The sequence below is a fragment of the Choloepus didactylus genome, chromosome 11, assembly GCF_015220235.1.
Source record: "Choloepus didactylus isolate mChoDid1 chromosome 11, mChoDid1.pri, whole genome shotgun sequence".
NCBI lineage: Eukaryota > Metazoa > Chordata > Mammalia > Pilosa > Megalonychidae > Choloepus > Choloepus didactylus.
This window is the reverse complement of record NC_051317.1, coordinates 45,087,632-45,109,932: the sequence shown is the minus strand read 5'-3', so window position 1 is coordinate 45,109,932 and position 22,301 is coordinate 45,087,632. Positions and strand designations below refer to the sequence as shown.

The following is a 22,301-nucleotide window of genomic DNA, read 5'->3' as shown; positions in this document are numbered from 1 at the left end:
GACCAAGGGAGAGAGTGCCAAAACAAGCTTGTTTGTCTATGGGGAGTATCTTTTTGTACCTAGTGATTCACCATATTTATGACAAGGCAAAAATCATGATTTTTTTTCAGGCTTGAATTTCCAGGATATCTGCTTAGATAATAGCATTATGGGAATTGTTCAGATATGCCTTCTAGTTTGTTTTTAAATTAAGATTGGATTATTCTATACATGCATTTTTTCCAAAAAAAAAAAAAAAAAAAAAATGTTGGCTTGGTAAGCAATGGAAAATCATAACCAATATTGGAAATTTTTTTTTTCCTACAGCCACTGAACTATGAGAAAAAGAAGTCATATACCCTCAACATAGAAGGAGCAAACACACATCTTGATTTTCGCTTTTCTCACTTGGGTCCTTTCAAAGATGCTACCATGCTGAAAATCATTGTTGGAGATGTAGATGAGCCACCACTATTTTCCATGCCTTCTTACATCATGGATGTCTATGAAAATGCCAAGATTGGAACCGTTGTTGGCACAGTTTTAGCACAAGATCCTGACAGTGCAAATAGCCTAGTAAGGTATAGTATGACTCAGAAATTATACATACACGTGCGTGTGTGTGTGTGTGTGTGTATGTGTGTGTGTATATATATGTCTATATGCATACATATGCCTATATTAAGATTTTTATTGCCTTTCACATCAATTTAAATGAATGAAATACTTGTAAAGATTTTATTTCCATCATTTTTCTATTAATATAATCAAAGCATAGTATCAGCTGGGTTTAAATAAGTAATTTAGAGGATTTTTCTTGTCAAATCAAGAATATACACAGCTAGCTCCATGAACAAAATTGTTGCCCATACGGTTAGGTTTTTCCTTTTGGTTTTATGGATGGGAATTTGTGTAGAAACAATTAAACACAAACTAGGGAACTTCTGGAACTTTAGCTATAGGAAGATAGAGTTCAAAAAGCCAAGATTTTGGAATAACACTCATCTCTAACTGACTTTTGCTTCTGTCCCATCAGCTATGTGACTTTAGGAAATGCAGCTACCCTTATCTGTAAAAGAGGAAAAATAATATCTATCTCTCAGAGTTGTGAGAGTGCATGAAGCAATTTGCATAAAGTACATAGCTGAGAGTCCAGCACCCAGTAGCCTTCAGTAAATGTTAACTTGCATGAGGTAATATAGAGTATTGACTTAGAGACTAGTCTCTGATGATCCAAAGCCCAATGATGGAATTCTGGCATCACAAGTTATTAGCTTTGTGATTCTATATAGTCAGTCAACCCTGCTGAACCTCAAATTCCAAATATATGAAGAAAGAATAATTGTGCATAAACATATTTATAGAATTAAGTTTGAAATGAAGTATTTAGCATAGGGCCAGGCACATACTAAGTGTTCAATAAATAATATTTTATTATTTTAGTATTCCATGAACTAAAGATACTTATGCATCTGTCGCATAATTAAGAGTTTTTTTTTGTGGTGGATAGGGGTGTCTCATCTATGGGCAAAGGACTGCATAAATGTGTAAGATTCATTTGCTACCTTGTATTTATACTCTTGGTAATCCTGAACCCCAAGAACTTTTGAAATCCTTAAAAAACTGCGTTTGCTTTGTAACTTCAAGTTCCTTATTCTCATTTTCTTTACTTTCCATCCATTTTAATGAAAGCTAATATGCTAAACATTCTCTTGGCTATCTAAGTGCTATTTGTAAAGGCTCTCAATTTCCTTTTCTGTAAGCATGATTGTTCCAGTTTTAAAAAATGTCCATAGCAGCCATGCATGAAGAGAAACTATTTTCTGTGCACAAATGTGTTGATTCAACAATCCTGCTATATCTGTGAATGCAGAAATGGTACTTGTCAGGGCTGGTGAACCCTCTCTTACATTGAGAGCAAGAGCTGGATATTGTTTGAAGAAGCAGGTTTGCAAAGTCTGCAAAATGATGTCCGTAAATTAAGTTTTAAAAATTAAACTTTAATTATGTGATGGAAGAAATTTTCAACTAGAGGAAAGCCCACTATGCTTCAGCAGGTCAAAGAGAGTGCCGTATTTTTAACGCTACTTTTGAATCATAACAATAACTATAATTTGCCTAAATATAAAATGCACTTACTGTGAGGTTATTCTTTACCAAAAGTAGTCAATGCCTTTGGGACATAAAGATATTCCAAGCTGTCAGTGTGATGTGAAAGATTTGACAATGATTTAATTTTTGGAAGTTAAAGCATGCTATTCATAATGTGGTCTGTTTAAGTTTAATTAAAACAGATGGGAGTAATATTTTTTATAAAGTGTTATTTCAAACACCTGTCATGTATCACTATTTTAGTAGCCCTTATAATAAAGGAATAGAAACACCCATGCACATATGCATATAGGCAGACAAACGCACAGTCTCAGAGCAGCTAGAAATCCAATGGAGAGAAAGACTGAATAAAACGCACAAGAGAACCATATCATTGTGTGATGAAGGTCATAATAGTTTGACGAAGGCATGCACAGAACAAGTTTTACAATGTCTTCTGGAGAGAATGAGATAAACAAAGATTGAATGGAGGCTTATAACTCAGGTGAGGTTTAGACAGGTGAAGAATGGAGGGGACTTGGATCTGGTTGTGAATATGGGAAGCCTAGGTTACCCGAGTGTGGCGTGAGTTGATAAGTGCATCATGGGAACACAGGTTTAGGGCACAAGAGAAGCTTTCAACAATTTATCCCTTTATTACTTGCACAGAATAAAGAATTCAAGAAAGCAGGGGAAGAAGTCCCTCTTAGCTGGTCTTCCAGGGTGGCCCAAAACTGCCCCACATCAAGGTCAATTGATGGCAGCTCCACATACTGCACTTGGCACCAGAGAAGATCTATACTGTTTGACTGTGGTTTTTATGCATCTCAGTGGGAGGGGACCCTGCCACTGAGAATTTCTGTTCTGATAAGCATCTGGGGCTATTTGTTCCCAGTTTCTGGGTTCAAGGTCTGGCTGGACCTTTTCATTAGACTTAACATCTCCCCCAGGTCATGGAACAGCATGCAATGGAAAAGGAGGTGGGGGTAGCAGAAGGCTGGAGGATGGCTGCTTAGTACATGTTTATGCCTCCCACAGAGAAGGTAGGTGAGGTATGGCTGATGGCTGCTTAACAGGAATGAATGCATTTTGCCTATGGAAAAAGCATGTCTTTTGGGGGTCCAGAGGGTGGAATGTGCTGGTTTGAAACTATTATGTACCCCAGAAAAGCCATTTTATTTTAATCCAATCTTGTGGGTACAAACATATTGGGGGTGGGATCTTTTGATTAGGTTGTTTCCATGGAGATGTGACCCACCCAATTGTGGGTGGGACCTTTTGGTCAGATTATTTCCATAGACATGTGATCCTGTCCATTCAAGGTGGGCCTTAGTTTACTGGAGTCTTTTAAGAGAGCTCACACTGAGAAAGAAGCTAAGAGATACTTGGAGATGAAGACAAAGATGTTTGGAAGATGCTAAGCCAAGAGATGAAGCCCAGAGTTTGCCTTGGAAAAGCTAAATGAGAGCCCACATATGCTTAAAGGGGAAGCCACTGAAATCAGAAGCTCATTGCTGAGTGGATTGTGCAGTAAAGTGGGTTCCTTAGTCAGAGAAGATGTCATCTGGGTCCCGAAAGTGGGGGTAAAGCCACTTTTCCAAGGTCTCCATTGGATGTTATGTGTCTGGAAACATCTTGGTTTAGAAGTCCAGGGGATTGCAAATTCCTGTTGCTCCCTTATTCTACCATAGAGACCAGTTGGCATGGGTCCAGGTGGTAGAAATCTGCAGCTCCAAAGGAGATCCAGGGTCTAAAGGTTCTGGAGAAAGGACAGCTGAATTGGCCACCTCTATGTCCTGCAGAGCCTACTAATCTGTTCCCCAGTGGAAAACATGTGCTTTCTCTGTCACCTAACATAGGGGTTCCAGAAGGATACTGGGATGAGGTCAATAAGCAAATATCACAATGTCTGGGATAGCAGGTTCCAAAGGGAGTGCATTTGTGCCTTCAGACCCCAATAGTCTATAATCGGCCACCACACTCTACTCACTTTTTTCACTGGCCACACTGGGCTATTATAGGCAGAGATGTTGGAGGACACCCACAGATAGAAAGTCCTTTATGAGTTCAGTAATGCCCCTTTCCCCACAAGGGAGGAGATATTGCTTCTCCTGGTCAATGTGCTGAGGAAATGGAAGTGCTGGTGGTGCATGGCCAATCACTTGCCCAAACATGAAGGCCAGAATTTGGGATGGGGGAGCACATCTCCATAGTCATGGCTGGGAGGTACAGCAGTGCAGGATATCAGCTTCTACAGTACATTCCCCGGTGGAAAACGTGGACACAGAAGCAGCTAAAAAGCCATGGGAGCCTACCCAGCGGGAGTCAGTAACTTCCCCTCTCCACACCGGTGTGGAATCTGCAGAGCCTTCCAAGCCATTTGTGTCCTCCACTCCCCTCTGCCTCATAAGGCCTTTGGTCCCCAGGTGATGGTCAGGAACCTTGGCCTCTCCCATAGGCCATTTTTTATTTAGTCAGGTCTGGATAAGAGGCTTCTCCCAGGGGCTAGAGTCTTCAGCAGGCACCCAAAGAAGAGAGGGAAGGTCTGCAAACTTGGCCTCCTCCACCATCTGGATCTGAGTTCCGAGTGGGGGCTCCAAGTGGAACAGGCGGCTGCTGGTCTGTTCCATGGATAGGAGTTCCTGCCCTGCTGTTGAGCATGTGCCCACCATCTGCCAGCCTGGCTCTCCTGCCATTCACAGTGGTCACTTCCTTAGCATGGGGAGAACCTCCTCAAGTGCGAGGGTAAGATAAATTCAATCACATCTCACAGGGGAAGCGCTGGAGTGAGGAGCAAAATCAACTTGCCACCCCACTCAAGGAAGCCTAATAAAATAATCAATGTCCCATCATGATATGGAGATTTGTTGAGGGACTAAATCCCTCCAGCAGGGATGGAATACCCATGGGATGAGCATAGCCACAACTCCATCATTACTCCAAGGCTTAGTTGGAATTTGGGGGAGGGGGTCCCCTAGAGGAGGGTTTACTTGCCTGACTCCCTTTATTAGAGGACTCAGTCAAAAAGAGGTTGGGGCCATGCCCCATATCTTGCCATGGCTTAGCCCTACCAGCAGCTGCCCGCTCCCTCCCTGCTTCCTCCTCTCCCTGCTCCAGCTGGCTGAGAGTCTTTTGGAGGATGGGGTTGAATGCAAGGTGGCTGAGATTTCTCCACTCAGCCTGGATAATCAGGGCACTCATCATCCCTTCATCATAAACTCTGGATAGCCATGACAAGAGATGCTCTCCTGGTTTTTGCCTATATCTATATTTAATAACCTCCAGTTTCACACCTTCAATTCTAACAGTCTCCTGAATAACAACTGGTTTCACATTAACACTTCACACTAAATAACCAGAAACTGGTGTACTGAGTTTGCTTGGTTCCAGAATAAGAATAGATATAGGAAGCCATGAGCCAGGGGAGTTTATTTTGGGCAGTAGATACCCCAGTGTCTCTAAGCTGAGCATGGAACAAATTTGCCAACTACCTGGAATTCATGGGGGGATTTTCAAAGTCCCATCTATCACTGCCTCTCCCCCAGAGGTAGGAAACAGTGTGCTTTAGGTCCCCAGCTCTAGGATGGCACTTCTAGCCATACTGGTAGGGTGGGACGACCCCTCAGTTTAGCCTGCAAAACCCTGAGTCTGATGTTACCTGTGGCACTCCTACACAAAAGAAAGAAAAGAGTGATGAGAAGACAAGATGGGCCAAAAAATCAACCTACTCCGTATTTCCCCATGCACCCTGCTGACTGCACCAAAAATCTGAGGAGCAGATGGCTACAATGGGATGTCGTGTGAACATAGGTTCAGCGCACAACAGAAACTTTCAGCAAATGATCTCTTTATTGCTTATACAGAATAAAGAGTTCAGAAAGAACAAATCATTTCCTTGTCACTTACATAGCATAAAGAGTCTAATAGAGCAGGGGAAGAAGTCCCATCATGGCTGGTCTCCCCAGGTGGCAGAAAACTGCTCAGGGATAGGGCCCACAGAAGGCAGTTCTGAATACGCCACTTCCTGCTGGAGAGGAGAGACCAATCTATCTCAGCGTGGTTTTTATCCACCTGGGTGGAGGGGGTCCTGCTACTAGAATTCCTTTTCTGATAAGCATCTGGGGCTACTAGTTTCCAGTTTCCTAGTTTAAGTCCTAGTTGGGCCTTTTCAATAGGCTTACTGTCTCCTTCCAGATTGTGAATGGCAAACAATAGAAAAGGAAGTGGGGTAGCAGAAGGCTGATGATGGCTGCTTAGCACGTGTTTGTGACTTCCCCAGAAAAGGAGGTAGGAGTAGGTGAGGGCTGGGTGACTGGCTTCTTAACATGTGTTTGTGATTTCCCTAATACAGTGGGGAAATGGCAAGTCATGAGTTAGAGAGAGAAACTAAAATGGGATCTCAAAGAGGCTTCAGGCAATGCAGAGGTCTTTGAAAATTACCCTGGTAGCAATGCCAATGGAGACAGCAGAAAAAACAGAAAAATCTTGAGTAATTATAATCCAATCAAAGGCAGGAAGATTTGCATTTCAAAATAAACAATAACATCAAAATGATGTGAAGAATGGATTATATGTGCCCAAAAGCAGGCCAAAGGAGGAGTAATCAGGTCAGGTTCCAATATTTTTCAGTGTTCCTTATGTATCTTAACATAAACGATGTGCCAGTTTGAATGTATTGTGTCCCCCAAACGCCATTAACTTTCATGTAGTCTTGTGGGGCAGATGTTTTGGTGCTGATTAGATTTGCTTGGAATGTGCCCCACCCAGCTGTGGGTGATGACTCTGATGAGATATTCCTGTGGAGGCATGGCCCCACCCATTCAGGGTGGGCCTTGATCAGTGGAGCCATATAAATGAGCTGACTCAAAGAGAAGGAACTCAGTGCAGCTGTGAGTGACATTTTGAAGAGGAGCAAGCTTGCTAGAGAGGAACATCCTGGGAGAAAGCCATTTTGAAACCAGAACTTTGGAGCAGATGCCAGCCACATGCCTTCTCAGCTAACAGAGGTTTTCCAGATGCCATTGGCCATCCTCCAGTGAAGGTACCCGATTGGGGATGTGTTACCTTGGACACTTTATGGCCTTACAACTGTAACTGTGTAGCCAAATAAACCCCCTTTTATAAAAGCCAATCCATCTCTGGTGTTTTGCATTCTGGCAGCATTAGCAAACTAGAACAGATTTTGGTACTGAAAGTGGGGAGTTTGTGCTGCTGCATTTGCAAATGCCAAACATGTTGGAAAAACTTTTTAAATGGATAAGGGGAAGATTCTGGAAGAATTGTGAGGAGATTGATAGAAAAGGCCTAAACTGCTTTCAAGAGACTGTTTGTGGAATTAAGGACTCTAAAGATACTTCTGATGAGGACTTGAACAGAAATGATGAATGTGCTGTTGCAAACTGGAAGAAAGGTGATCCTTGTTTTAAAGTGGCAGAGAATTTGGCAAAATTGAGTCCTGGTGTCAGATGGAAGGAAGAATTTGAAAGTGACAACCTGGAGTACTTATCTGAGGAGATCTCCAGACTATGTCTGGAGGATGTACCCTGGCTTCTTGCAGCTTATAGTAAAATGTGAGTGGAGAGAGATAAACATAGAACTGAACTCTTGGGTTCAAAGAAACCAGAACAAACACCCATCCACATAGAACAGTGCTTCTGAACCAGAGGCAGAATTGCAACCAATGGGACATGTTGCAATGTCTGGAACATTTTTGGTTGACACATCTGGAGAAGGGGTGCTATTGGTATCTATTGAGTAGGGGCCAAGGATGCTGGTAAACATCTTACAATGCAGGTCCAACCCCTGAAACATAGAATTATCTGGCCAAAAATATCCATAATCCTGAGGTTGAGAAACCCTGACATACAGTAAAACCACCAGGAGGTACATTGCAAAACTAGTGTATTCATTATATTGAAGGAAAAAAACTTTGAAAAGATAATTTGGGAATTTATGCCAGTATGTGTGTCACATATACTTGCATAGTTGTGTGAATATATCAACATAATATGTTTCCTTTCATAAAATAAATTATTTATATATTATCTTACTCATTATCTCAATATTTGCCCCATTTTATTGGAAGCTTTTAATTTAACCCCCACCATGTTGCATACATGTCCAATATATTGTCTCAAATTACTAATATTGACAAGCATTGACCATTAGCATTTGCATATTCTCCCTGCTTTGCTTTTGTTAGAAAATAACAATGAATCTTGTAAAGTCTGCCTTAAAATAATTAGAACTCCATAGCTGCTATTTAGGGCCACAATTTACATAATATTTATTGTTGATTTTAATAAAAATGTGTCATTCACATGGGCCTCTAGGTACAGTGAATAAAAAATACAAAACATTAACAAACATAAAAGCAAGCCTTATACTTTCACCTTTCTCAGGGACCAAATGTTTGTACTAATTAAGGAAAAGCACTTTGAGAAGATGTACTTTATAATGTGCCCTGAAATACAATTAACTCCACATTAGTAGAATTGGTAACAAAAGGGAGTTTGAGTATTAGAGGCATTTGTGGAAAGCTTTCTGACTTCAGTGTTTTGCATTCAATTTTCTGAATTATTTGTATGACTCTTCAATTTTCTAAGAGCATACCATGTCTAGTTTTTTATTTATTTATTTATTATTGTTTTAAATTCAAACCAAGACTGCAATTTACAGCAGAATAATCATCACCCTTTAAGAAAATAAAATCAGGGTCAGACATTTTTCCTGCAGTGAAGTATCCTTTGCTTTAAATAGGCTGTGCTTACTTATTGGCATAATGCAAATGGCATTCAGGAACTTCCTGTTAGCTTTTGAAGTAGAGCAATCATATGTTAGATGTGAGAAAGTAGAGCTTTTTGAACATGCTACCTTATGTCACCTCACTATTAAAAACAGCCACCAAACAGTGCTTGCTACCTATGGGCCAGAGGCTTATAATTTGGCATGATTTTTTTTTTAATTTCTTTTTTAATGCAATTTTATTGAGGTATATGCAGATACCACAATAAAATCACCCAAGCATACAGTTGGTTACAGCACCACCATATTGTTGTTCAATCATTACCACAATCAATTTTTTGAACATTTTCATTACTCCAAGAAATAAAAATAAAAATAAAAGTGAAAAAGAACACCCCAAACATCTCATACTGCTCCCATCCCCATTTTTCATTTATTTTTGCCCCTTTTTTTCTACTTATCTGTCCATACATCGGGTAAAGGGAGTATGGACCACAAGGTTTTCACAATCACACAGTCATCCCATATAAGCTATATAGTTGTATGATCATCTTCAAGAATCGAGGATACCAGATTACAGTTCAAGTTTTGGGTGTTTCCTTCTAGCTATTCTAATACACTAAAACTGAAAAGGCATCTCTATATGATGAATAAGAATAACCTCAAGAATAACCTCTGGACTCCATTTGAAATCTCTCAGCCACTGAAACTTTATTTTGTTTCATTTCTCTCTCCCCTTTTGGTCAAGAAGGCTTTCTCAATCGCATGATGCCAGGTCCAGGCTCATTCCTGGGAGTCATGACCCCTGTTGCCAGGGAGATTAACAACCCCTGGGAGTCATGTCGTACATAGTGGGGAGGGCAGTGAGTTCACCTGCAGTGTTGGCTTAGAGAGAGAGGCCACATCTGAGCAACAAAAGAGGTTTTCTGGGGGTGGCTCTTGGGCACAATTATTAGTAGACTTAGCCTCTCCTTTGGAGTAGCAAGCTTCATAAGGGCAAGCCCCATGGTCAAGGGATTGGCCTACTACAATGGTAGTCCCAAATGTTTGTGAGAATTTCAGGAATTCCCCAGGTAGGGAAGTTTAATATTTCCAGTTTTTCCCCAGGCCCTCAGGGGGCTTTGCAAATACTTTTTATTCTCTGCCCACATTACTCTGGGACATATTGGAGTTTCATGCTAACCTGTACAAACCAACCAGATCTCACCCCCTATTCAAGGTTCCATGTAATTATGGTTTTTGAGTAAACTGACCATACAAGTTACATTATTTGGCATGCTACAGAAAATATATATTTTCCACCAAATAAACATCTCTTCCTCTGGTCTCACACAGAAGTTGAAGTTTTAAAACATGGTCAATATCATTCTTTTATCTTTAGTCTGATTTACCTTAATCCTAACCAAGTGCATTTCATTCATATCTAGTTAAAGTCTGGTCTCTTTTTCAGCTTCTTTAACATTTGCTGTATGGGGTATTGCTGACATTCATAGTTACCAAACTGTGGCTATGAGTCTCAGGTGTCACACAGATACCCAGAGTTCCAGGGACTGACTAGATTATCCACAAACAGCTCATCATCTCAGGATTTAGAAATATCTGTTACAACTCATGAATAGCTGTGACTGCTTTAAGAGCTTACAGGCTAGGAGCCTTTACCACAAGTCCTCCCCTGATAACTTGTACTCTCAGATTCAATTTTCAAAATTTGCACATTACAGTTATTCCATATTAGTGAGGTGGTATAATGTTTGTGTTTTTGATTCTGGCTTATTTCACTCCATGAATTCTTAAGTCAGTCTTGCAAAGGAAGAAACTAAGGCTTAGAGAGTTAAGTATTTTGGCCAAGTTTATGTAGAGAACAAGTGATAGATTCAGAATTCAAACACAGTTTTCTTTCACTCTGAAAAACATACTTTTAAGCTCATAATGTGCTACCTCTCATATATTTTAATGGGTAAAAAGTAATAAATTAAAGTGTGCATTTACAAAATTTGAGTATTGTAAATTAGAAAAGAGATGGGGGCTTTAAATGTGCAGAAAGCCATTGATAAAATGCTGGTCTTGGAGTCTACTATTTCTATGGACCCACTTCAGATGCTGGGGTAAGTGTGCTTTGAAGACAGTCAAGTCTCACTTAAGTTTCATAAATATGGAACAAAACTGCTTTAAATTTTATAGTCTCTCTATATTGTAACATCAAAGATATACACCATTGATGTGGTACAAGATAAAGAAAGTTATTGGAGTCCCATAGTCAATTTTTCATAGGATCAGGAGATTTTGTTACTGAATATGCATGAGAAAGTAAATGACCTCATCTTTCCTTTCCCCTTTAATTTCCAACATAAATGTATCAAAATATTAGCTTATTGTTAAAATTTTTCAATATATTTTGTTACCATAATTTTAACAATTGGAAGTAAATATTAACATTTAAACAGTTTCATTCAAAATAGTTTCATGACAATATCTATAAAATGATAGCCAGTTTGTGAGTTAACCTTAAAAATAAAACAAATTATGATTGGATTTGGAAATATTTGCCAGAATAAAAAAAAAATAATTAACAGAAGGTATCTTAAAAAAAAAATGGCCTCAGAGAATTGTAAGTGTGTACTCATCCCATTTTCAGTTTGTTGTGACCTCAGTGCAAAAGTGCTTCCAGCAATGTTCACAACATCTATATTGGTATGTTTGATTTTCTTATGATGTTCTGAAATTTAAAAAAAATTCATGATGAGATGGGAGGTAAGTGTCCCACAGTAAATTTTAAATGTTATAAAAGCAAAAAAGTAATAAATATATGAAAATATTGACAAGGTCATACAGCAAAGTTGAAGAGAGAGAGTAAAACAATGATTAAGAGGCTTTGAATGCAGGACATAAACTTTTGAAAAGAAAGATGAACAATAACAAGGAAATGTGTTTAAAAATATGATCATGTTAAGGACATCATCTGATATGCAATTCACTTTTTTCTGTAGACCAAACTAAACTTACTTATCAAAGTTTACCTGATTGAAAATCCAAAATATCTTTATTAGTCCCTTTACAGAAAACCTTAATGTGCCTTTGTAAAAACTCAGGCAAAGCCTTCAGTAGCAAAGAAAATGAACCATTAGGGTATCAGGCATCAAGAAGATTAGCTTATTTTCTGGTTTGGTCTTGGTGTTTAGAAAATATAATTTAATGGAGATAAAATAGAATGCAGTCTCTTGTTTAAGACCAGAAGTCTTTGTTGATAATCCAAGTTTTGTAATTGCATTTTGTATCTCATTGTTTATGGTCATTATTAGCACATCTAGATAATTAATATCTATATTGTTAAATGTCATGAATATTTGATATTTGAATGTTGAAGGGGACATGAAGATTTCTTAGACAATCTTATTATTTTAAAGATGACAGATGACATGACTGTCTCCAAGTCACCAAGCTGGTCAATCATGGAGAATGGATAAGAATGTGGTCACATAGAGAAACAGAAGACAACATTTTTTTTTTTCAATTTCTGCCTCAGATTTATCTAATGGCCCAGCATGATCACCTACAAATATTTTAATTTCTTATTCTGCCTAAACAAATACTATGAAATCATTTAGCTTAAGCAATAAGAATTTATTTGCTCATCGTTTTGAAGCCAGAAAAATGTCCAAGTAAAGTTGTCATCAAGGCAATGCTTTCTTCTGAAGATGGCTGCTGGTTATCCTTGGCTCTTCTGTCACATGGCAAGGCACATGGTGGTATCTGCTGTTTTCTCCCTTCTATTCCATGTTTCATTGATTTCAGCTTCTTGCTTCTATGGCTTTCTCTCTGTCTGAATTTCATTCTCTTATAAAGGACTCCAGTAATAGGATTAAAACCCATCCTGATTGAAGTGGGCAACATCTTAACTGAAGTAACCTCATCAAAAGTTAGTACTTGCAATGGGTTCATACTCATAGGGATGGATTAAAATTAAGAACATATTTTTTTTTTCAGGTATATACAGCTCCAAAGCACCACAAGAAATAATTATCTCAAATTCAAAGTATTTTCTGGGAGGAAATATGTAACTCGTTTATCTGTAGAATGAATACATAAACCATGGATGGCTTAGTGACACTTTCCAGGTTTCCTGACAGGAGATTAATATGCAAATAGTTTTCTATGAATTTTGCAAACAAACGAACAACGAAAATCACTAAAATGGTCCCATACCATTTCTAGAACTCAGAATTACTGGAATTTCTGATATCTTAGTTAGAGGAACAAATAACAGAGAGAAACATTATAATTGTTTATGTAATGAAAAGAAACATAAAATGTTCATTTCTTTAGAGAGATTTGTTCCATTGTATAAAGGTTTGGATTCAGGAAGTGAAAAAACATTTCCAAAGCATCTATGTGCTATATTCTATCCATTTTCTTAAGCACAATACACTATTTTTCAGGTGGCAAATGACGCATGGGTTTTATTTTTTTAAGGAAGATTGTTTTCTGGATGCATGACTTCTAGAATAAATTACCTCCTGAAGTGAACTAAGGGAAACTTAACATTTTTAATGGATCTGAGCTGTACTGCATATGTGAAATTCCTTGTTAAGGCAAGTAAGAGGCTAAATTGCTGTAATATCCCACAGGGTGTATAATGATTAAACTTTATCCCAGCTATTGATCATAGTCAGTAAAACTTACAAAAATAGCTATGTTGGGTCAAAATCTCAAGGAAATCTGTTTTCCTACTCACATGTGGAACTTGCAAGTATCTAAACTGTGACAACTGAAAGGAACCTCCTAGACTTTTAAACCAACTGATATTCCTACAAGTAAATCACTTCAAAATTAGATTTGTTATGTAAATTTTACATTAATTTCTGTTGGTGAAATGGTCAGAATACAATGAAAATAATAGGAGCCTCCGAGAACAGAAATTTTGGCATTCGGATAAAAAAGAAAAACAAAAAACTTTTCCAATGCAGTTTAACATGGCTAATAATTACCTTGATTCCATTCCTACATAATCAAAGAGAAATTAAGTGCCAAGTGATGAACTGTGTAATTTGTTTGAAGTAGTTTCTGTTGAAGAAAATACTTGAATAAAGATATTAGTTAGTGATTGAGTGTTTGCTATGGCCATAAATTCTCTGCCTCTGTGTTGGTCCATAAAGTGCTAATTTAAATAATGAATTTTCACCTTATTTCAAAAATACAATGCATTTTCTTTTCCCTCGTCTCACTGTTTTTAAACATGTGCACTAGATATATGAAATATTATGTATGCTGTAGGACAGAACAGAGAGTGTTTGTAAACATGTGAAATCATAATCTAGATTTAGTTACAATGGCAACTCGGACATAAAAGATTATATACTGACAGAGGAGCAAATGGGCCCATTTACCCACCAGTGTGAAAATAGATGGGTTTTCTATTGGGGATTGCACAATAGCAAGGTTCTTAAAGACCACTGGATCAATTTGAGCTGCCATAAACTTAACTGCACTTCCTGTAATCCAAATCTAAGTGGTGACCAATGCCTCATAGGGGGGCTCTTATTGATAGTTAATCATACAACTTCATAAGTAACATTGAGTAGAGATGCTATTTTGATATTTATTTCAAAAAGGATGTGGTAAATAGATAGTGTCAGAAGGGTTCAAATGATGTGACATAATCATCATTTTAGAGTGAGCTTTGTATCTATTTCCCATTTCCTTCCTAATCTTTTTGGGCACATGTACTTGTAGAATGGTCCAGTACATGTAGCTAGAGGGACTGTGGAGTATGTACTTTTTCCTTAGACTCAACCTGTATTCTAAAAGACGGACTTTAAAAACTGGTGACACATCTTTAAATTCTTATAATTTCATCTTTAAATTCATATAATACATCTTTAAATTCTTTCCAGAACCAAGAGTTCTATGCAATATTACAAAAAGTATAAAATTATTCATCTTTTTTTCAATGTTTTGGTATCTCTAAAGGAAACAAGCAAAATAATTTTATTTCTTGCATTAATCATATCAATTTCAAGCATAATATTAGGAATCCTTATAAATGATAATTTTAGGAATCTATAAAACATGTATCTACATATGAAAGTATACTTTACATAGGGAAGTATATCAACTTATTATCCTGATTATTTCTACCAAGATATTTATTTAAAAAGTTAAAGACTACTATGGAATGCCATAATTAATCAGACATTAAATTTTAACATTATTTCCATTACATTTGTTGATTGATAGATTTATTCATTCATTCACTTACAAAACTAAGCCATATATAGAGCCAAGCTATATACATGATACCTCTGAAGTGCTTTATGGCCTTCCTGCAATAGAATTTTATATTCTGATCTCCTGTTAAACTCTTGCAGCAACTGCCGTATTAGTTTGCAAATTTTTTTTTTTTTGATAATCTGTTTCTATAACCAAACTCTGTGCCTAAATAATGCTGCAGGTTATGACATTTCTCTCTTTTGCTTATCTCTTTCCTTCCTTGTCCTCATTCAAATGAATGTTTTTTGAATGAATGAAGCCCCACTTTTTTCTCTTAAAAATTATAGCTTCCAAATATTGCTCAATAGACCCAGATTCTACCATCATATTTTGCACCAGTTAGCTCCTTGATGCTGGACAAGTCTCCATCACTCTATGCTTTATTTTTCTTGTCTGTAAAATGGGGCTCTTAATTGAACCTATTTCATTGGATTGTTGGAAGTATTTAATAAACCAATACATAAAACACAGCACCTTATCTAGAATATTGCAAGTGCTCAAAAAATGTTAGCTTTTCTTACCTCTTACTAGATTGGTTTTAATAAATATCTCATAAATGAGTATATATACTTGTTCCCTATCTCATATGATGTCATCCTTACACTTCTAGGCTTATATATATAGGAAAAGTAGAATTTGAGGAAAATCATTAAATGTCATAACCAGTTAAAACATTTTTTTACCATTAATTTATACTTGTTCTTTTTTGACAGCTATGTTCTAGAATAAAAAACATTCTAAAGATTCCAATTCCTCATGGTTTATTATGGAACCTGATTAAGACCTACCTTATCAAAAGGTTATTTGTTCTATTTTTCCTATAAATGTCAAATAATATTGGTCTTCGCAAAACATCTAGTCATACCTAAGTGCATAAAAAACTGCTTTGTTTACTTGTTGAGGATTCATAAATGGACAGAAACTGGATTTTATTGTGAAAATTATTTGAAAAAAAAAAAGCCCTCAGCATATTTTTGTCTTATATGTTTGTTTGTTTTTATGTTTGAAAACAGATTTATGAGCTCATGTCCTTTCTTAATTTTGTGCAATTAGCATTGAATAATTCTACATTTAATCCCCCAAATTATTTTGAGCAATCTCTTTTCTCTCGCATTTCTATAGTCCCTTTCTCTGAGCTTTTATTGCCATGGCTGGGCATAAATCCAAGGGCTGTTAAGCAGAACCATTTAGTTCTACTTGAGTCAAAATTCAATTGCAAATCCATGAATAAGACTGTGGATCCAAGCATTATCCAATATCAAGCACTTATATTGTAGATTTCCTAAGAGAGCTGCATGACCTGGAAAACTAAGAGGTAAATAACATGAATCTGAGGATGTTTGCCTACCATGATATCTACCTAGTTTCTGCTGTTTAAATGTAGATTCTATTTTATTAAATCTAAATAAAAAGCATATTTACTCTAAAAGAATTCAACCACCAATGCTAGCACAGACATTAGAAAGCCCAGTGTCAATTATGCAGAAGGGAAGAGATTACTCAGATGAAGAGGTTGCAGATTTTTGTATTTAGCATATAAATGGAGGAAGCCTTCATTTTCCTCCAGGTTGACAGTTCCAAAGTGATCAGATTTCTGAAATGAGGTAATTCTGCCATGTTTCATAAAGGTGTATTGATAGCAATGTAATCTGAACCTTCCTGATTGTTGCTGTAGGAAATGTTGAGGATGAAATATATTTCAATTTTAGGCTTCCAACTTTCAGATATATAAAGTCTTTCTTAGAGTAACCAAAAATGTACAGCTTCTTGAAACCATGATAAATTTATGTAATATAGTAACCAGATTGCCAACTGATTACATTTTAATGAAAGTTATCATTTCCCTGTGACAAGACTTCCCATATCTCCTTAAGCAATTCAACCTTTGTCATCAGCATCAGGCCTCTGGGGAAGGGACATTATCAAAAGGTTGCTTCATGGTATGGATTCTGGTCAAAGCAAGTAAAATGGTTTCAATGTAGTATGGCATCTGTTTCATTTCCTAGGCTACTAAAACAAATACCATGAAATGGATCAGGTTAAACAATGGGAATTTATCTGCTCATGGTTTAAGGCTTGGGAAAAGGCCAAATGAAAGTGTCATCAAGGTAATACTTTCTTCCCAAATACTGTGGTATTCTGGGGCTGGCTGCTGGTGATCTTTGTTCCTTAGATTGTCACATGGCAAGGCACGTGGTAGTGTCTCCTGGTCTCTCCCATTTCTTCTGTGTTCCATTGATATTTGCTTCTTGTTTCCTGTGGCTTTCTCTTCCTATCCAAATTTCACTCTGCTTTTAAAGGACTTTAGTGATGGGATTAAGACCCATTCTGATTGGGCTGGGCTGCATCTAATTGAAATAACCTCTTCAAAAGGTCCTACTTACAGTGGGTTCATACCCACAGGAATGGATTAGATGTAAGAACATGTTTTTCTGGGGTACATGCAGAATCAAACCACCATACTCCACCCTCTGCACCCAAAAATTACATGCTCTTTCTACATGCAAAATATACTCATTCCAACATAACATCCCCAAAGCCTTAAGTTATTTCAGAGACAATGCTAAGTATAGCATCTTATGGCTGTGGCCTGTCTTGAGGTAGAATTCCTCTCAGTCTGTGGACCTGTGAAACCTAGAGAACAAGATATCTGCTTCTGATACACAATGGAGAGACAAGCATAGGGTGAATATTTCTACTCCCATAAGGAGATATTGAAAGAAAAAGAAGGGTCATATGTTCCAAACAATTCCGAAACCCAGCAGAGCATTCTCCATTAGATATTGTATGAGTCTTTTAAAGTTTCCTGTAGGCAAAATACCAGAAATAGATTGGCTTTTACAATGGGGGTTTATTAGTTCACAAATTTACAGTTCAAAAGCCATGAAAATGTCCCAAATAAGGCATCAACAGGGCAATACCTTCTCTGAAGAAAGGTCGATTGCATCCGCAGTTCCTCTGTCACATGGGAAGGCACATGGCCTGAGTCTGCTGGTCCTCTCCAAGGTTTAGCTTCTGGCTTGTGCGGCTTTTGCCAAAAGATCTTTGGGCTTCTGTCTTAGCTTCTCTCTTAGCTTCTCCTGGGGGAAATCTCTGGATTGCATATCTTAGCTTCTCTGAGCTCTCTCCAAAATGTCTCTGCCTTTTATCCTCTCATAAAGGACTCCAGCAAGGGAACTAAGACCCTCTTGAATGGGTAGGGTTACACCTCCATGGAAACAAACTAAACAAAAGTTCTCACCCACAATAAATTTGCCCCCTCAAGATGGATTAAAAGAACATGACTTTTCTGAGGTACATACTAGATTCAAACTAGCACATTCTACCCTCTGGATCCCAAAAAGACATGCTCTTTCCAAATGCAAAATATGTTCATTCCATCACAATATCACAAAGGCCTTAAATCATTTCAGAAACAATATTAAGTACAAAGTCTTATCAAAATCAGTTACAGGCATGGTTTGTCCCAAGGCAAAATTCCCCTTTGCTGTGGACCTGTGAAACTCAGAACAAGTTATCTCCTTCTAATATAAAAAGGAGGGACAGTCATTGGATAAACATTCCCATCACCACAGAAATCCCTGACTGGTTCCATATTCAGGTAAACATATGGAGCACTATTCTCTGGTGACTCACTTTCTGGAAGCTCAGAATTTTGAAACCATTAGTGTCTCGTTTCTTTGTGCCCAAGAGTTCAGTTCTCAGTTTATCCCTTTCCTCTTGTACCTTATTATATGCTTCAAGGAGAAACCAGACTGCACTTTCTATACTTACACTCGAAATATTCCCTGCTAAATATCCAAGTGTATCGCTTTCAAGTTCTGTCTTCCATCTGACATAAGAATTCAGATTTTCCATGTTCGCTGCCACTTTCAAACAAGGATTGCCTTTCCTCCAGTTTCCAATAACACATTCATCGTTTTCTTCTAATGCCTCATCAGAAATACTTTTAGTCCTCTCCATTTCTACCACCCATCTCTTCAAGGCAATCTAGGCCTTTTCTATCAACAGCCTCCTAGTCCTTACAGCATCTCTCCATTACCCAATTCCAAACCTATTTCCATTTCCACATTTTCATATTTGCAGTAGCAGCACCCTACTCTCCTGGTACCAAAATCTGTTTAGTTTCCATTGCTAATAAACAAATACAATGAAATGGATCAGGTTAAACAATGGGAAGTTATTCACTCATGGTTGGAGGCTGGGAAAACTTCAAATCAAGGCATCATCAAGGAGATACTTTCTTCCCAAAGACTGTGACATTCTTGGGCTGGCTGCTGGTGATCTTTGGTCCTTAGATTGTCACCTGAGCCCTCTCTTCTCCTATGTGTTCCATTGATGTTCAGCTTCTTGCTTCTTGTGGCTTCCTCTCCCTGTCTGAATTTCATTCTCTGATTAAGGTCTCCAGTAATAGGATTGAGACCCATTCTTATTGGACTGGGTCACTCCTTAAGTGAAATAAGATCATCAAAAGATCCTACTTACAATGGGTTCACACCCACAGAAATGGATTAGATTTAATACAATGTTTTTCTGGGAAACATACAGCTTCAAACCACCACAGCATCATACTTTGGAAAAGTTCAATGATGTATCTCTTTGTCATTAATCTATGGCATCTGGGGTTTAGTTTCCCTTCTTTGAATAAAGGTTGCTTTATCACTATGAATTTTTTGTTTAAATCCCTTTGTCATATTGAACTTTCTACAAAGAACATATAGAAGTTGTTGAGAACATTCAATGCAACAATCAGTTCCCTGTTTTGATCACAGTTACAAGTGATAGGCTCTGTCTCAATTTAGGTGTTATTTTCACTAAATAAATACCTACAGTTCTTAGTATGTTCTGTGATTTCATTCTATGTGGTGCTGTTAATATCTTTAGCCATATTTATGCAGTTGTGCCACAGGATGTTTTAAGATTTCACACCTTAGCAATATTTTCTACATGCCTATTAACACATTATACCTTGTGAGAGGCATGGGTTATATTGCAATTATAATTACATTCTCTGCTAGAAAATATGATGAACTTTGTCACATTCCCATCACAATAATCACTAACCCTGTATATGCTTTTATTCAACTTCTAAGTTTTTCCTCATGCTACAATGGATGAAGTTTCCCTATTACTTTCAGTGATAAAACCTTACATTTGTGCTCTGGTACCCAGTCCTTCTCAGCTTCTCACATGTCTTTCATTTTGGGGTATTCCTCTTTTTCAAAAGGATCATTCCCTTCAGTAAAGGCAACGCTTACTATCTCCCATATTGAAAAAAATATTTTCTTCAAACCCATTTCTCTGATGAAATAAAACATCATTTCCCTGATCTCCAATCTCAGGAAAATTTATCTGACAAGTAGTCCTAACCTATGGTGTTCATAGATGCACATTCAATATACTCTTGAATTCACTGTAATAAATTTCACATCCTTTGAAATTTTATTGAAACTTTTCCCATCAAGTAATGCCTCTTGCCAAATCCAATCACTTTTTACTAATTTCGCTCAACCTCTTAATAGAATTCATTACCAGTGTCTGTTTCTTACTTAAAATGCTCTCGTCTCTTGGCTTCCATGCTACTTTCTCCCCTAGTTTTCTTCCTCCCTTGGGCTGTTTGTCTCCTTTTGTTGACACCTTTTCATCTACAGATGCGGAACTGCCTCACAACTCAAGATACTGGGGGCTTCAAATCTCAACTTTCACTTCCTTTTATTATTCTCTCTCAGATGAGATTAAACCCTCCCCATTACCTTAAATTTATACTGATATATCTAAAATTTGTATTTCCTATCAAGGAAACACATTTCAGCTCCAAACCCATATCTAACTCTATGCTTTATATTCCATATATTTATATCATAGACAACTAATCATAATATTTCAAAGTCTCCCATAATTTTTTTTTTACTACAAGAAAAATTGTTTTTCTTTTTAGCAATAAGAAAAAAATGATAAAAAGAAAAATAACATGTCATAAATACAATATACTAGTAAGGACAGCAAATAACACCACTACCAAGAATCCCATATTCCTCCCCTATATCCCCCTCTCAGATACATTTAGCATTGGCATATTGCCTTTGTTATATTTAATGGATGTATATTACAACGTTACTGTTGACCATAGACTCCAGTTTGCTTTGATTATGTTTTTTTCCTGAATACCATCCCCTTTTCAACTCTCTACAAGGTTGACATTCATTTGCTTTCCCACATGCAAAAACATTTTTATATTTGTATATTTAGTAACAGTCATTGGCCACTCCAGTTTTTGCCACGTTATACGGTCCCAGTCTATATCATCTATCTTTACCTCTGGTGTCATACATTCTCCTATCCCACCTCTTTCAGCTTTACTCACAGACATCTTTGTTCAGTGTACTTACAATACTGTGCTACCATCACACAGTATTATGCTATCTATTTCTGGATCTATGCAATCAATCCTAAACATTCTGTAGTCCTTCAGCATCAAATGGCTGGTCTCTGCCCTCTTTCTATCTCCTGGTCGCCTGTGTTGTCAGGTTTTAACTCCCAAAGTTTGTTCATTAATGTCTGTTCATATTAGTGAGACCATACAGAATCTGTCCTTTTGTTTCTGGCTAACTTCACTCAACATAATGTCCTGAAGGTTCATCCACATTATTACATGATCCATGTCTTTGTTCTGTCTTACAGCTGCATAATATTCCATCATGTGCATATACCACAGTTTGTTTATCCACTCGTCCTTTGATGGACATTTGGGCTGTTTCCATCTCTTGGCAATTGTGAATAATGCTGCAATAAACATTGGTTTACAAACGTCTGTTTGTGTCTTAAGTTTCAGTTCCTCTGAGTATATACCTAGCAATGGAATAGCTGGGTCATATGGCAAATCCATATTTAGCTTCCTGAGGAACCTCCACACTGTCTTCCAGAGTGGTTGCACCATTCTACATTCCCACCAACAATGAATAAGTGTGTCTCTTTCTCCACATCCTCTCCAGCACTTCTCATTTTCTGTTTTTTGGATAATGGCCATTCTGGTAGGTGTGAGATGATATCTCATTGTGGTTTTGATTTGCATTTCCTTAATAGCCAGTGAAGTTGAGCATTTTTTCATGTTTTTGAGCCATTTGTATTTCCTCTTCAGAAAAATGTCTGTTCATGTCCTTTGCCCATTTTTTAGTTGGATTGTTTGTCTTTCTGTTATTGAGATGAAGGATTCCTTTATA

At 37.5% G+C, this 22,301-nt stretch overlaps 1 protein-coding gene across 3 annotated transcripts in view; it reads left to right on the top strand.

Annotated features, from left to right (window-relative positions):
- The window catches only part of CDH18 (cadherin 18), a 510,079-nt gene that overhangs the window by 426,805 nt on the left and 60,973 nt on the right, over positions 1-22,301 (top strand). For all 3 annotated transcript variants that reach the window (XM_037799297.1, XM_037799296.1, XM_037799298.1), the window contains one exon: positions 307-560. In XM_037799297.1, coding sequence (XP_037655225.1) covers positions 307-560 — 254 coding nt within the window. The remainder of the gene's footprint in view (positions 1-306; positions 561-22,301) is intronic.